This window comes from Molothrus aeneus, chromosome 1, assembly GCF_037042795.1.
Source record: "Molothrus aeneus isolate 106 chromosome 1, BPBGC_Maene_1.0, whole genome shotgun sequence".
Lineage (NCBI taxonomy): Eukaryota > Metazoa > Chordata > Aves > Passeriformes > Icteridae > Molothrus > Molothrus aeneus.
Window position 1 is genome coordinate 121,415,566 of NC_089646.1, and position 15,143 is coordinate 121,430,708.

The 15,143-nt window shown below is 41.7% G+C and overlaps 1 protein-coding gene across 1 annotated transcript; it reads left to right on the forward strand.

Annotated features, from left to right (window-relative positions):
- The first annotated feature begins 2,303 nt into the window (after positions 1-2,303).
- GDAP1 (ganglioside induced differentiation associated protein 1) lies at positions 2,304-13,914 on the forward strand. The gene is made up of 6 exons (XM_066564037.1): positions 2,304-2,554; positions 3,006-3,198; positions 4,301-4,474; positions 6,795-6,889; positions 7,352-7,466; positions 11,557-13,914. The coding sequence occupies exons 1-6, from the start codon at positions 2,504-2,506 to the stop codon at positions 11,937-11,939; spliced, it is 1,011 nt and encodes a 336-aa protein (XP_066420134.1). The 5' UTR covers positions 2,304-2,503; the 3' UTR covers positions 11,940-13,914.
- The last annotated feature ends 1,229 nt before the right edge of the window (positions 13,915-15,143 follow it).

Below are 15,143 nucleotides of genomic sequence, written 5' to 3' on the forward strand. Positions count from 1 at the left end.
CGTCCCTTTTTCTTCATCTCTGGAAGAAGGAAGGTTCTATGCGCCGTGTTTTGGAAAAGGGAGGCCTCGTGTGGTCAGCCGTGGGAACAGCCCTGTCGGGCTGGAGGGATCCCAGCCGCCGGCACCCCCTCCTTCAGCGGAACCAGGACTATAAACATGGACATCGGGTGGGATTTATCAGGGAATCATAGAATGGCTTAGGGTGGAAGGGACCTTAAAGATCATCCACTTCCAACACCTCTGCCGTGGGCAGGGACACCTTCACTAGACCAGGTTGTTCAGAGCCACTTCCAATCTGGCCTTAACATTTCTTGGGATGGAGAGTTCCCAGCTTCTCTGGGCAACCTATTCCAGTGCCTCACCACCCTCACAGTAAAGAATCTTATCCTAAACCTACGCTCTTTTCGGTTTGAAGCCATTCCCCCTTGTCCTGTCACTACATGCTTTTGTAAAAAGTCCCTCTTAGTCTTTTCTGTAGGCTCCCTTCAGGTACTGAAGGCCACAATTTGGCAAGCTGTGAGCCTTCTTTGTTCCAGGGAGAACAATCCTAATCCTTCTACCATTTCCTCATAGGAGAGGTGCTCCATCCCCCTAATCATCTGTCCCTCTGGACCCGCTCCAGCTGGTCAGTATCCTTCCTGTATTTCATAGCAATATCAGTGACTAGGTTAGGAAGAAGGATCACCTGTATATGATTGCAGCTGCTCAGTCCTTCTTTCTTTATTGTGTTATAAGATAGATACATTTCCTTGCCTTTCTAGACCTTTAAACCAGGTAACACTATGTAACTCAAACACAGTAGTCCATGTGTGATATGAAATTAATTAGCTGTACTAAGAGAAGCAGGGTAGTGGTCTATATGGTAATTGACAAAATGACTACACAACATTTTGATTTAAAGGCAAAATGAAGGGAAAAAAAAAGCAAAACCTAGTTCATGTAAATTTAAAAAAAAACCCAGTTCCCTAGTTTTTCCCCTTGAGTTACTGTAAGATCTAGCAGTGAGGATCAGCTGTACAGCAGCCTAGGCAGGGATCTGTGAGAATTCCCATGTATTGGTGAGTCACAGGTTAAAGCCATTGTGCATGAAAGGATATTCCATCACTCTTACCTTAGACATGTATCTTAAAGAGAAGTTAATCCAGCCATAATGCCATCGACTGCATTCTTGGTGTCAGTTCTAAGCACATTCTCTAACTTTTTGAAGAATAACAATTAAATTAAATTCCCCCAAATGTGGGATTTACCATCAGTAACAGATTGCTATCAGCTGGGATTTGTGAGAAGCCTCTCACCATGAATGACCTTCTGAAGAGATTATTTTGGCTTGTGAGCAGGGAGTAGGGAGTGGTCTCTGAGGAAGGTATGGGCCTGCCCTTGTGCCCACTCCCATGATCAGCACAGGGCTTTTTGTTTCTTTCCTTTTTATTTATAAGATTTGTCCAATACCTTGTCTCAGTGACTTAAATCCATTCCTTTGCTTGACATTAGTAAAAATTTCCCTTGATGTTCTTGTTATTGGGTTACAGCTCTCAATATACTATTTTCAGATCTCTAAGATACTCATCATGAGGTTCATCTCTTATATAGAAATGGCATGTGGGACTGAGTTATCAGGCTTACCTGGAGTAGTCACCTTTACTGGGAACTGAGCAGTCAGAATGAAGAGAACAATACTCTGCATTCTGTAATCTCACTGTGCTTTTGTACTTTGCTAAAATCTGCCTGCTGTTGCTGGTAGTGTCTAATGGTACTATCAGCAATTGCATTTCTAAACTATCTCCAGTGTAAGATACAGAGGAGGCATTTCCTGATGATGTAAGCCATTGTTTGTTATCAAATGCTTTTCAGAAAGGACCTTGCTTCACACAGGGAAAATAAAAAAAACCCTGCAAAATGGTTAGATTTTCTAATTTTGTCTAAGAAAAAAATAATTAAGAAACTTTCTCTCTTTAGATTGAAAGAACACATCTGGAAGCAAAAGAAGTTATTAAAAAGCTTTGTTCCTTCTTGCTATGACTCATTTTGCAATAGACTCATTTTGCCCGAGGGGTTCAATTCAGGATGATTTACGGTAATTTTTTTTTTTTTTTTAATTTTTTTTCCTCAGGCGCGTGTTGCCGATGTTGAAATGCTGAAATTCATACTGGAAGCACTGGTTAAAAAAACAAAACAAAACAAAACAAAAAACCAAAAGAAAAACAAAACAAAACAAACCCAAATAAATATAAAAGGCTAAATCCTGCCATGTGACCTTCCCTACTTGCGCATCCATCTTCCTGCGCTTCCTTAGGGGATGCTGCAGACGGCTTTGCAGGCGGTTTCCCCTTCGGAAGGGCTGTCCTCCGAGCAGTGAGGGCTGTCCCCCGCATCCCCCGGGCATCCCCTTCGGGTAATTTCCAAGAGCGGATCGGCGTGGGGCGGGCACGGCCGCCGCTCCGCGCTGCCTCCTGCCCCGCCTGGCGCCGTGGGCCGAGCCGGGCCGAGCCGAGCCGAGCCGGGCATGGCGCCGCTGGTGCTGTACCACTGGACGCAGTCCTTCTCCTCGCAGAAGGTGAGGGGTGGGCGAGGGAGCCGGGCCCTGGATCGCCGCTTCCCGCCGTGCCCACAGCCCCTGCGCGCCCGCCGTGGCCCCGGGGCGGGAGGGGTGGAGGATGGAGGGATGGGGGATGGAGGGATGGAGAGATGGAGGATGGAGGGGGGCGGCCGTGGGTGCGCCGAGGCGGGGCTGGAGAGCGGCCGGGCGGGGATGGTGCCCGGGCAGGGATGGTGCCCGGGCAGGGATGGTGCCCGGGCGGGAATGCTGTCCGGGCAGGGATGGTGCCCGGGCAGGGATGCTGGCCGGGCAGGGATGGTGCCCGGGCGGGGATGCGGGCCGGACGGGGATGCTGGCCGGGCGGGGATGGTGCCCGGGCGGGGATGCGGGCCGGGCGGGGATGCGGGCCGGGCGGGGATGCCTCCCGGGCGGGGGTGCTGCCCGGGTGACCCCGGTGGTGCCGTTCCAGGTGCGGCTGGCAATAGCCGAGAAGGCGCTGAAATGCGAAGAGCGCGATGTGAACCTGCCCCTGAGCGAGCACAATGAGCCGTGGTTCATGCGCTTGAGCTCCTCTGGAGAAGTACCCGTCCTGATCCATGGGGAAAACGTCATTTGTGAGGCAACACAGATTATTGATTACCTTGAAGCGACGTTTGTAGATGGTAATCCCACGGGCATTTCAGTGTGTGGTTCTTCCCCTCACCCCGGAGGCTGCAGCAATGCTGGGGGCAGCTCTGTGTCACTGCAGGACTCTCCGTTCGGGGCAGAATATGTTTATAGTCGCACAAGTAAACAGGCTCTCTTAATAGCTAGCAGTTTGGGTTGAAAACATGTTCCTCTAAAATGAGCTGAAGGCTTTCCAGCACCTTCATGAGTGAAGCTTTATAAGTAAAACCTACCACTGTCCTCCTTAGCCCTTCAGGAAGGATGGAGAGGCCAGAAATGGCAGCAGCACCATGCTGCACTGACCGTGGTGTGACAAAATGGAATTAAGAGGTAAAAGAGCAGGAAGAGAAGCCTCCGAAGTGATAATGTGCAGGGTTTTGAAGTTCTTTGTGCCTGTACTGTTAAAAAACCTCAAAAAACCAAACACCAACAAAAAAAACTGCCTCAATTTTTGAAGGAAATGAAGAGCTGGTTTTTTGATAGGTGTGAAGATGGCAGCATTTTGTATTCCAGGGATTTAGCACTGCGATTTCTGAGGCATGAAGAAAACTTCAATGTTGAGTGGACATGATTTGGGCTGTCTTTTAGTCAAAAAAGGAGTTGGGGCCTAGGTAGATCAAGGATAGGGTAAAACTCATTGATGTGCAGGAATACTTCCAGCCACGCTTTGTGCAGGATTCCTGTGCTGTAATTTTTACACCATTGCAGAAGCAGTAACATTTCAGCCATAACAATTTCCTGGAATCTCAGCTGTCCCCAGCTGTGAGAGCATTATAGGGTTGAATGTCATGGTCATGCATTCCTAGATGTACATAACAGAGCTGAGTGTGGTTTTCTGATTTGAAAGCCTCTTAAATACATGTTTGTGTGGGTTGCTGCATTTGCATCCATTTATAATTGGAATTATAAAACATTTAAAATGAGCTACAAATATACATTTCTCTGTGCTGCAATCACACCACTGAGTTATGCTGGGGAACAAGTGAAGCTTTCTTACCTGTGGCTGTGTCACCTGTCCCAGCTGGTCATGACTGAATGAACTTTGGTCAATTAGATGATTCTTCTTTTCTTAACTTTCTTTTTAACTTTGTTTTGCAGAGGAAGTACCAAGATTAATGCCAGAAGAGGGGAGCATGTATTATCCAAGGGTGCAGCACTACAGGGAGCTTTTAGATTCCTTGCCTATGGATGCCTACACACATGGCTGCATCCTGCACCCTGAGTTAACAGTGGACTCCATGATTCCAGCCTATGCTACCAGCAGAATCCGTAGTATGTACTGGTGTAGCTCTGAATGTCTCTGACTTAGTAGGTTGCTGCATTACAGTCATCTTCCTTAAGTCCACCTTAAATACAAAATACCGAGCACAGTTTATTTCAGTTGCAGTCCTTGACGATTTGTGCATATACTTTTATTGATTGTGTATTCTGTTGGGATTTGGAAATGGGAAAGAGGAAATGTTGTTTTTGAGGTGTCTGTGGAGATAATTTTTTGTACCACAGCTACCTTTTAATTGGTACCTTTATGCTTCCTTCAATGTATTACAAAAGACTAAGTAGTTCCAGGACAAGTATCAACTCCTGACAGCATGGCTGGATGATGATTCCCAGTTTACTATTACATTCTGGGATCTCTGATTTTTTTTTGTCAACATCAGTGGTTTATATAGTGTTGATTCTTTTTTTTTTGTATGATGCTTTAGAATGCTCTGTAGAACAACGTCAAATACTGCAGAGTCTTTGAAATGTAATACATCTATACTATTAGTAAGTCCATGATATCATAAATAGTAATATTGTGTTAGCTTGTGAAATAATATTTCCAACAAAATGTCTTATCCTCTTCCTTAAAATTTCTGGTAACACACTATTATGTTGTTACAAGTGAAGGCAGGCAGTTCATTTTCCATATTGTTGCATGATGTTCCTGAAGTAACATAGAATCACAGGATCATGAAATCATAGAATGGCCTAGGTTGGAAGGGACCTTAAAGATCACCCAGTTTCAACATCTTCCTCTAGATCAGCCTGTTCCAAGCCCCATCCAGCCTGGCCTTGGACACTTCCAGGGATAGGGAGTCCACAGCTTCTCTGGGCAATCTGTTCCAGTGCCTCACCACCCTCACAGGAAAGAATTTCACCTTCATATCTAATCTAAATCTACTTCCTTCAGTTTAAAGCCACTTCCCCTTGTCCAAGAACATGAATTATTCTCTTAATCAGTGCATTGTCTCGTTTGGTGGTTTTAATTTTTTTTTTTCCCAAATGTGGATGCTAACTGTTTATTGAACAATTGTGCTTTACTCATAGGCATTATGGGTAGTTTTTCTGTTTTCACATGGTAATAATCAGTGCTTTTATTACAGTTCACTTTACAACATTGTCCTCTGCTTTTCTTGCTGTATGTATTCTTCTCAAGCTTCTAGTTCATGTAAATTGTTCTCAGTTTGCACATGTCCATACTGGCAGAGCTAAGATTATTGCTTATCTAACTTGGGATGTTTTCTTATCTTTTCATGCTTAAAGCATAGCCTAATTTTTTGATTTGAAACATTTTTTTGAAAAGCCTGTAGATGTTTCTTAACAATTCCTTTCCATGTTCAAACTTCTCCTGGTTGGAGATGGTTTCATTTTAAGCTTGAAACACCTTTATTTTCAGACTGCTAGATATAATAAGGCATGAGCCAGTTGTGTATTATGTTCATGCATACCAAATCCAAGTAAGTAATTAATTGCATATGTAAAATTTTAGTTGTATGAGTACATCCTTCAATTTCTTCATACACTGTATTGAAGGATGGCTTTCACAGTCATGTTGAAATGAATATATAAAAAAGTGAGTTTGTTATTCTCTAGAAAGAATTTTTATCAGTTTAATTTATTAGACTTAATTGTAACTAAACTTTATTATCAAGTACAAGTGAGAGGTGATTCATGCTCTATAATTATTCTTTTGTTCTCGGTTTGTGATTAGAAATACTTATTTTTAGAAGATTTATAAATCACTGTCTTTTGGTATTTTTGGTTTATGAGTATGGCATTTTCAAGTAAAGCCCCATTTTAAGGAAAAGGCTATACACGCATAGTAGAAATCAGTAAAATTAACTTAAATTTTTCACATCATTCCTTCTTTAAATCATGTTCTTCTAGGACATGCATGCAGTTCTTGAAGAACATTTCCAAAAGGATCACAGACTCTGGCATCAGGTTTTAGCTAAATGAAAACACCTTGGCTCCATATTCAGTGGCATTTAGGCTTTTGCTGTGAAATTATGCCTATGGCCTACAGTGACAAGAAATCTCAGTGTGGGCCTACCAGCTCTGTCACAACTGATGAGCTGAAGGTATGGTGGGTCAGTTTAAAAAGCATTCAAGTTTTCCAAAATGTGATGTATTTAAATCCCAACCTAGTGTAGTTGCTGTATTGAAGCAGCACTTCCGATTTCCTTGGTATGATATTTGTACACAGGCTATCGATCAGTTCCTGTGGATTGAATTATGAGTATGTTTGGATATCTAATATTTGTCATTCCTTTTTTTGTCTGCCTTTGTGGTTTTTTTTTCTTCTTTTTTTAAAATATTTTTAAATTAGGCCAAATAAGTAACACAGAATCAGAATTGAAGAAACTTGCAGAAGAAAATCCAGACCTTCAAGATGCCTATATAGCAAAACAGAAGCGCCTTAAGGTAAGAAACCCCTTTGTATGGGCCCCTTTATTATGAGCTTGTTAGTGTTAGATTTTTTGGTCATAATATAAACATTTGTTTCACTTGTCATTACCAGTAATGTCATGCAGTGGTTTAACCCTTCAAGGCATGAAACAGTCTGTCCTCAGATCAGCTACACACTTCAAGTGTGTGCTGAAGTACTGGACTGGTCCCACTGACTTCAAAGGTAAGTACACATCAGTGCTGGTGTTGGGCTGTTGCGCACCCTGCAGGGGTAGGCAAACCTTAATATCTGGTATCTCTAAAGTTTTCTTCTGTTTTCTGAATTGTCACCAGCATCCATGTAGTATCCATCTGACTATGTGGAGAAAATGATCACAGTTTATGAACAAACACTGTGTATTATCCTAAATATAAGCTTCTCTGATAAAAGTATAAACTCTGTACAATGATTAAACACTAACCTGTATGTTTATTTAGTCTAAACTGCTGGATCATGATAATATAAAATACCTAAAGAAAATACTGGATGAACTGGAAAAAGTTTTGGATCAGGTTGAGACTGAATTGCAGCGGCGAAATGAGGAAACACCAGGTAAGGAATTTTTTTTGCTAAATCCTGTTAATATTTCTGTTTGAGGATACTGAGTAAACTTGTTGACAGCACCATTATAAAGCAATTTTTAATGTGTTTGATTTGGTACTTTTAGTATGTATTGATCTATACATCACAGAAGGGATCAATACTGTTTTAAATACTAGCTTACTTTTCTGTTTCAGTCAGTGAGTTCTCACTGTCTCATGAGAGTGCTTGATCACATTTTCAGGAAAATTAGTATAATTAGCTGTACATTTTTTTTAGTATTTTTATCAACAAAATCAGAAAAAAATTTACTACAGAATGTTGTTGTTATAGGTGTAGGCTTCAGTTCACTATAATGATCACAACCCTAATGTCTAACACAGGTTTATTATAATCTTGGGCAGATACTCTGCTGATATTTGTGGTATATGCAGAATAAGCAGTCTGAATAATTGCTTTAATCATTAGGCAACCCTCTTCTCTCACCCTCTTGGAAAGCAGTCCTGTTTACCTGCTTCCACCCAAATGAAAGTCAAATTATTCACACAATCATAGAATCATCAATGTTGCAAGAGACTTTCAAGATGATCTAGTCTGACTGTCAACCCAGCACCATCATAACCACACCTAACCATATCCTGCTGTCTGCTGCCCTGGGCAACATATTCCAATGCCTGACCACTCTCAGTGAAAAACATTTCTAATATCTAATCTGAACCTCTTCTGGCTCAACTTAGGGCCATTTCCTCTCATTCTGTTAGAAAGTTCTGGCCCAAATACAGAGCCCTGGGGAACTCCACCAGTGACCAGCCACCAACTGGATGTCACTCCATTTACCACCACTCCCTGGGCCTGGACATCCAGCCAGTTTTTCAGTCAATGAAGAATGTACCCACCCATGCCAGTTTTCCCAGGAGAATGCTCTGGGAGACAGGTCAAAATCTTTATTTAGATAACATGCACAGCCTTTCCCTCATCCAGTAAACATGTCACTGGTCATGGAAGGAGGTCAGGTTGGCCAAACAAGACCTGCCTTTGTAAACTCATGCTGGCTGGGCCTGTTCCCCTGGTTGTCTTGCACATGCCATGTAGTGACACTCAGGACAATCTGCTCCATGATGCTTCCCAGTACCAAGGTCAGGATGACAGGTCTGTAGTTTCCTGGGTCTTGACCATTCTTGTAGATGGGTATGACATTTGTTAATTTCCAGGCAACAGAGATTTCTGTGGTTAACCAGAATTGCTGGTAAATGATTGAAATAATTGGCAAGGTTTTGGCAGCTCTCGTCTTACTCTTGGGCACATCCCATCTTGACCCATAGACTTCTGAATATCTAAATGACATGACAGGTTGCTAACCATTTTCTCCTGGGTTGTAGGTGCTTCACTCAGGTCCCAGTCAACAACTTCCAGCTCTGGGAGCTGGAAAGCCTGAGGACCATGGGTTTTAATGTTAAAGACTGTGGCAAAGAAGGCATTAAGTACTTCAGCCTTTTCCTTATCCCTATTATGTTTTCCCTTTCATCCAGCAAAGGGTTGAGAATCCTTAGCCCTCCTTTTGCTGCCAGTGTATTTACTGAAACTGTTTTTGTTGTCTTTAACTGCAGTGCCAAATTAAGTTCGTTTGGCTTTCTGATTTTCTCCTGCATAATCTCATGGCATCCTTGTAGTTATCCCCTTCCTTCCACAGGTGAGACACAGTCCTTTTTACCCTGAGTTCCAGCCTAAGCTCCCTGTTTACCCACACTGGTCTTTGTCCCTGAGAGCATATGAGGACAATCTGTTGCTGTACCGTTAAGAATTCCTCCTTAAATCTTGCCTGTCCTTCCTGTACGACTTTGCCTTTCAGAACTGACTCCCAAGGAACTCTGTCAATCAAACTCCTAAGCAGTCCAAAGTCTGCCTGGCAGAGATCCAAGGTGGCAGTTCTGCTGATGCCTTTCCTTACTTCACCCAGAACTGAAAACTCCATAATTTCGTGGTTGCTGTGGCCAAGATGGCCACTGACCACCACATCACCCATGAGTTCTTCTCCAGTTGAGAGTAAGTTTTCCTCCACACACTCCAGGAATCACCTAGACTGCCCCCTCTCCACTGTGTTGTATTTTCAGCTGGCATCTGGCAGGCTGAAGTCCCCACAAGTACAAGGGCTGGAAATTGAGAGACTTCTGCCAGCCTCCTGTAGAGTGCATCATCTGCCTCTTCATGGTGGCTAGCAGGTCTGTAACACACTCCTGCAAGGACATCTGCAATGCTGACCTTCCCCCTGATCTATACCCACAGGCACTTAACCATGTCAGCATCCTAAATTCTGTTTAAATGGGATTAGCCTTCTTCTTTTTCTCAGTGTGGTTCAACTCCTAGTGGTGCTAGTAGGAGTCCTTCCCCTGACTTCACTGGAAACTGCATGAAGCATCAGTCAATATCAACTGCATCTGCTCAAATCAATAACTTTTTGCATTTGGCTCTATAAATAGCTGTTGTAATAACTACTGATTGCTATGACAACTGTAGGTTTGAACCAGCAGTTGAAAATCCAGATTAAATTTTCTACTGACTCAACAGTGAAAGAGTCACAGAAAATATTTTAACTCATAAAGGATGGAAGGATTTTGTTCAGCAAACTATGTCTGCCACCATTTCCAGCAAGCCCTTTCCTTTCTCTGCTAAGTAGCCTTTCCAAGGAGTCAACTGGTGCAGTATTGATGAGCTTATGAAAGCTTCTGGGATTTCTGGATTTTGTGAAACATGGGACTATTGCCTCTTGGAATTTTGTCTGAGGTAGTCCCACTTTGGAGGTTTGTGGTCTGTACTTCTCCACATTCTAGTAAAACTCAGAGATCCTGCTTCTCTTGCAATTTCTTGAATCCCTCAACTGCTACTGCTGCCACTGCAGGCATCTTTCTTTCACGCAGGATAGATTTGTTGGTCTTTTCCATCATCTTATTTAATGCACTGGATGAATTCCCAGGTATCCTTTCAGCAACCTAGGATAAGCTCCTTTTCTACAGAGGCCTTTCTTCCAGACCTGTGTAACCAGTCAAAAAGGACTGGTACCAACTTTGTGCCAAGCTGTTGCTTTTCTCTAGTGGAAAATGTGTTGGAAAGGAGATTGCAAAATTTCTCTGTTTCCAGAGAGGTGCTGCTGAGTGTTCATGCCAGCATTTTTCCATGCCTGCTGTGTGGGACGAACTGCAAAAGCTACAAATGAGACAGGAACAGCATAGTCCTCTCTATTTGAGATCTAGGCTAGAGCAGAGTACTTTGCTGGCAGCTATGATAGCTGTGCTGGCTATCAAGTTTCATATCCTGGGTTTCAAAAGCTCTTGGTATAGTCAGTACATGTGAGCCCTTTCAGGTGGTGGTGGTTCAGATCACTGACAGTAAAGTGTGATGCTGCCTGGCAGTGCCTGCTCTGAGCCATCCCAGGAAGATTCACCTCTTTCCTTTGACTGGAGAGGGTACCTGGGGTCTCCATCTGTGCTCCTGACTAGTGGTGAGCAGTATGAATATTAGTCATTTCTCAAACATCTCAGTGTAAAACCCCCATGATTTGGGGTCAAAGAGACACAAAAGAGGGTCAGGTAGACAGATTCTGTCATCTCAATGAGCTGATATGTTTGGTGCAAGTCAGTCATCTGATCCATTTCTTTTTGACTTGAAAGCCTCCAACAAGCTAGCTGGAGTTAGTTCTTGAGTGAATGCCATTGAGCTGAGTGACACAGGCAAGATAAATTCTTCAGACAAGTGATAGCTTTTCAGTAAAAGCTAAACTGCTTTCCTCCTTTCCAATCCTGTTTAATTTAATCCAGATTTGAGAAATCTAGTTGAGCAAAATAAGTGTTTACTGTGGGTTTTAATTTATGAACCTGGAATGTGGATCTTTTTTTTCCCTTAACAAATGTAGGTCAGGCTGCTGAGCCTAAGACTTTACAAGATTGTGCAAAGAGTGGACAGGAATTAGTAAAATATTTATTGATTAAAGTAATATTTTAGCTGAAGTGTCGTTGCTCTTTATTAGATGCTACTTTGAAGTAGCAACTAAACTAAATGTGCTTATATTCCATTAGTTCCTAATGCTTTATGTTTTATCTCTGCTTAGAAGATGGAAATCAGCCTTGGCTCTGTGGTGATTTCTTCAGTCTGGCAGATGTGTCACTTGCTGTCACATTACATCGCCTGAAGTTTCTGGGATTAGCAAGAAGAAACTGGGGAAATGGAAAGCGGCCCAACTTGGAAGCTTATTATGAGCGTGTCGTGAAGAGAAAAGCATTTTACAAAGTTTTGGGACACGTCAACAATATATTAATCTCAGCTGTCCTGCCAACAGCATTCCGTGTGGCCAAGAAAAGGGCTCCCAGGGTTCTTGGCTCCACCCTGCTGGTCAGCATGCTGGCAGGGCTGGGTTACCTTGCTTTCCTCTGTCTTCGGAAGAGATTTGCCAACATGGTGCTATCGATTCGAACCAGGCAAAACTATTTTTAGACTTTCTCTGTCCCTGGTGGTGAGTGGAGGGCATCTCTGCCCCCAGGAAAATATCTTCAATAAATATAAATGTAGAAGAACGATTATGTCTGCAAATTAGAACATTGCCATAGAGTAATCATCTCCTGCTGCTGTTTAATTGGGTTGGCAATGCTGAGATATTTTTCAAAAATATTTGTTGGGAGGATGACAAAGGAAAGAAGAGACGTACTTTTCAGCCAAGGGCCTATAACTGTGACAGTGCTTTGTTAAAGTGGTTATTGTCTCCTATACCCAGTAGCTGACCTAATTAAAATGCTGTTATTTAATAGATATGCAGCAATGTGACAGCTTTTCACTGTAGATGAAATGCATTATTGTAAAGAAACCAGCATTGTTAAAATACTGAAAATAGCTCTTACTTTAAATGCTCAGAGTAAGATTTAATTGGAACATTGTGCCTGTTGTGTACAGGACCAAGTTTCTCTGTACTGATTATTGTCTGCTAATTTGCAGTTGGACCTTTAGGAATGTGTTAAAAATAATCTTGTAAAGCCACTTTTGTCAGTGTATGTTCATGCAGCAGTTCAGGAAAAGACCTGAAGCAGGTAAGAACATCAGTGGTTTGTGTGCCATGCAAGAGAAATTCTCCAGAGGCATCACTGGACAACAGATACTACAATTTTGCTGAAATACAAATGGAAGCAAAACCCCTGACACTTGTCCTTTGAAAGCCTTTTGGGCTCAACCTCAAATTCTGGCATAATCAAATCAAACTGTCTTGGTGCACATTTGCTGCTTTCTTTGGGGTGGCTTGATACGGTTGCCTCCATGTGAGTGTCCTGTGTACTGTGTTTCACTCTGAGCACTGGCTATTTTTTGCACACTTTTTGGCAGCATTAGCAATTGCACATGTCTGTATAAAATGCTTGCCCACAACGTGCCACAGCCAACTAGAAAACATACGCAGAGGAATGCCTTTTTGTATAAGTAATTAAAAATAGTTCACTATTTATCAGTCTGGTTAGGTAGCCTAGATTGAAGGTAAAGCTGTAATTTAGCAATCTGTTTACTTATGGATGGGGTCATGTTGATGGTAAGTGAAAAATACAGAAAGTTTTGAGACAATTTGTACTGCTGATTTTTTGCAAAACTGCCCTATTGTAGCATGGAGGAAAGGTGTAGAAAAACAATTTGATTACTTCCTATTACTCAATAGATGCTGTGAGTTTTATTAGTTTTGAACTGAGCTCCCATTTCAATAAGAAATGTACATTTACCTGAAGGTAGACTTTGAATCATTTTGCATCAAAAAAGCATTTGGGAAGGGCTGAAAATTCTCATGACAGTTTCATAAAACTTTTGTATGCTTGATGAATGTTTGAAAGCCTCCGAGTTTTGTTTACAAGTTGTACATAGATGCCACAAAGAAAGCATAGCTTTAAGTGTTTGCTTATCAAAAATCAGTGCTAACAGGCCTAAGTACATTTTAGGTCCAGTGCTGGTGGGTGTGGTCTCTCTGCACAAGTGCATTTAAGTGTCAAGAAGATCATCTCAAGTTTGCTGGAGAGAACTGAGGCAGTATCTGGCTGGGCAGGATCACCATCTAACACATATCAATATGGATAAAATTATTGGATACTCCTGCTTATTAATTAATATTGTGCTAGTTGTCTAGCAAAAGTAGACCTAAATCTCATTACTCCTTTTCAGTAATAAGAAACATCTTACCTAGGAGAAAATGTGCTTTTTTATTTGTAAAAAAGATAGTTTTATATAATTCTATTTCATGATCCAGTGGTTCTCAAGAACTTGTTGAATTAAATGTGCTCTATTTGGAAAAGATTTATTATCTCTAGAGTGGGTTTAATCCAACAATACTATTAATGTACTGGCAGCTTTAACTGAGTTTGTTGTTTGTGTATTGCAGTTCATCTGCATTTACTTGTAGCTATCAAATTCCACTAAGTTAATAAAGACAGAGTAAGACCTGTAACTTAATGCTTCCCTGGCATGTATTTCTGTCAGACCACCTGTAAAATGTAATTTGATCAAGTCACAGTAAAATTAAATATATATGACTTTGTCTTCTTTAGAGTGAAGTGGCCACCAGATGTCAGTGGTCCTCCAGGACTCTGCTCTGGCATGCCTCTGAGGCAGGAGAACTACTTTTCACAGAGAAAAAGTTTGTGATCTCAGCATAAGAGGGTTGTGAGCACCCTCAGTGCACTAGCAGTCTCTCCAGAGCTCTGGAAACAGCTGCGTGGTTCTACCACAGGTTTGTTTTCTGACACCTGCTACTTATGCTTGTGTAGTTTCTATACTGGGTAAATGAGAGGCCAAAGTTGAAATAATATTTCACCTAAAAATGAATGTTACTAAACAGCAATTAAACTTGCATCTGTAAGAATGAGCATGGATGAAACTTTTATTGCAGAAAAGTTTGGATCCCTGGTTTGATTCATGTCTGTGAGTTCAGCTGTTTGGTATCCTACTTATTTTCACTACCCTGAAGTACTCTGTGCATTGATTTCTGTACAGGTGGCAGCAAAAGGCTTATCCATGATTAAATTCCTGAAAATAGGATGAGATTTAGAAGCACACATGCTGCATTTGGCTCTTTGTGCAAGATAGCTTTTGTGCTTGCAAAATTTCTTTTCAACCTAGCTTTTTTTCTTTCTGGTAGCTCTGGATACTATTTTGATTGGGTACTGAAGCAATCTTCTAGTTTTCATTTACTATTTGCTCTCATATCATGCATCAGATATATTTAATATCTTTATGTAGGACCCACACAATAAACATTGATTCTAAGGCCACATTCTAGTCTGGTTTATATCTTCTGTGGCTATAAAACAAAGCACATTTGAGAATTACACAGTATTGCTGTAAGGACTCCGATGCTATTCAAGGAGAGAAGCCCTTGAACAGTTTTAAACCAGTTTAAAGATTGATTTGGATATATATGGAAACAGCAAGTAACAATGACATTTTCTTTGGTTGTCTGTCTGAGCTGTATATATCTATGAGGTCCAACAGAAGCTATTTGATAAAGTTAAAAAAAAAAAAAAAGTAAAAATATGAGGAGGGCAAGCAGGTTTTTTACTTTCTATTAATCCATTAAAAGAAAAAATCCAAAAATCCAACCCCCCCTTACTTCTGGGTGTGTTCCTGATTCATTGTTGAGCTGCAGCAGCTGGGACTCCTTTCTGTAAGGTGCATGGC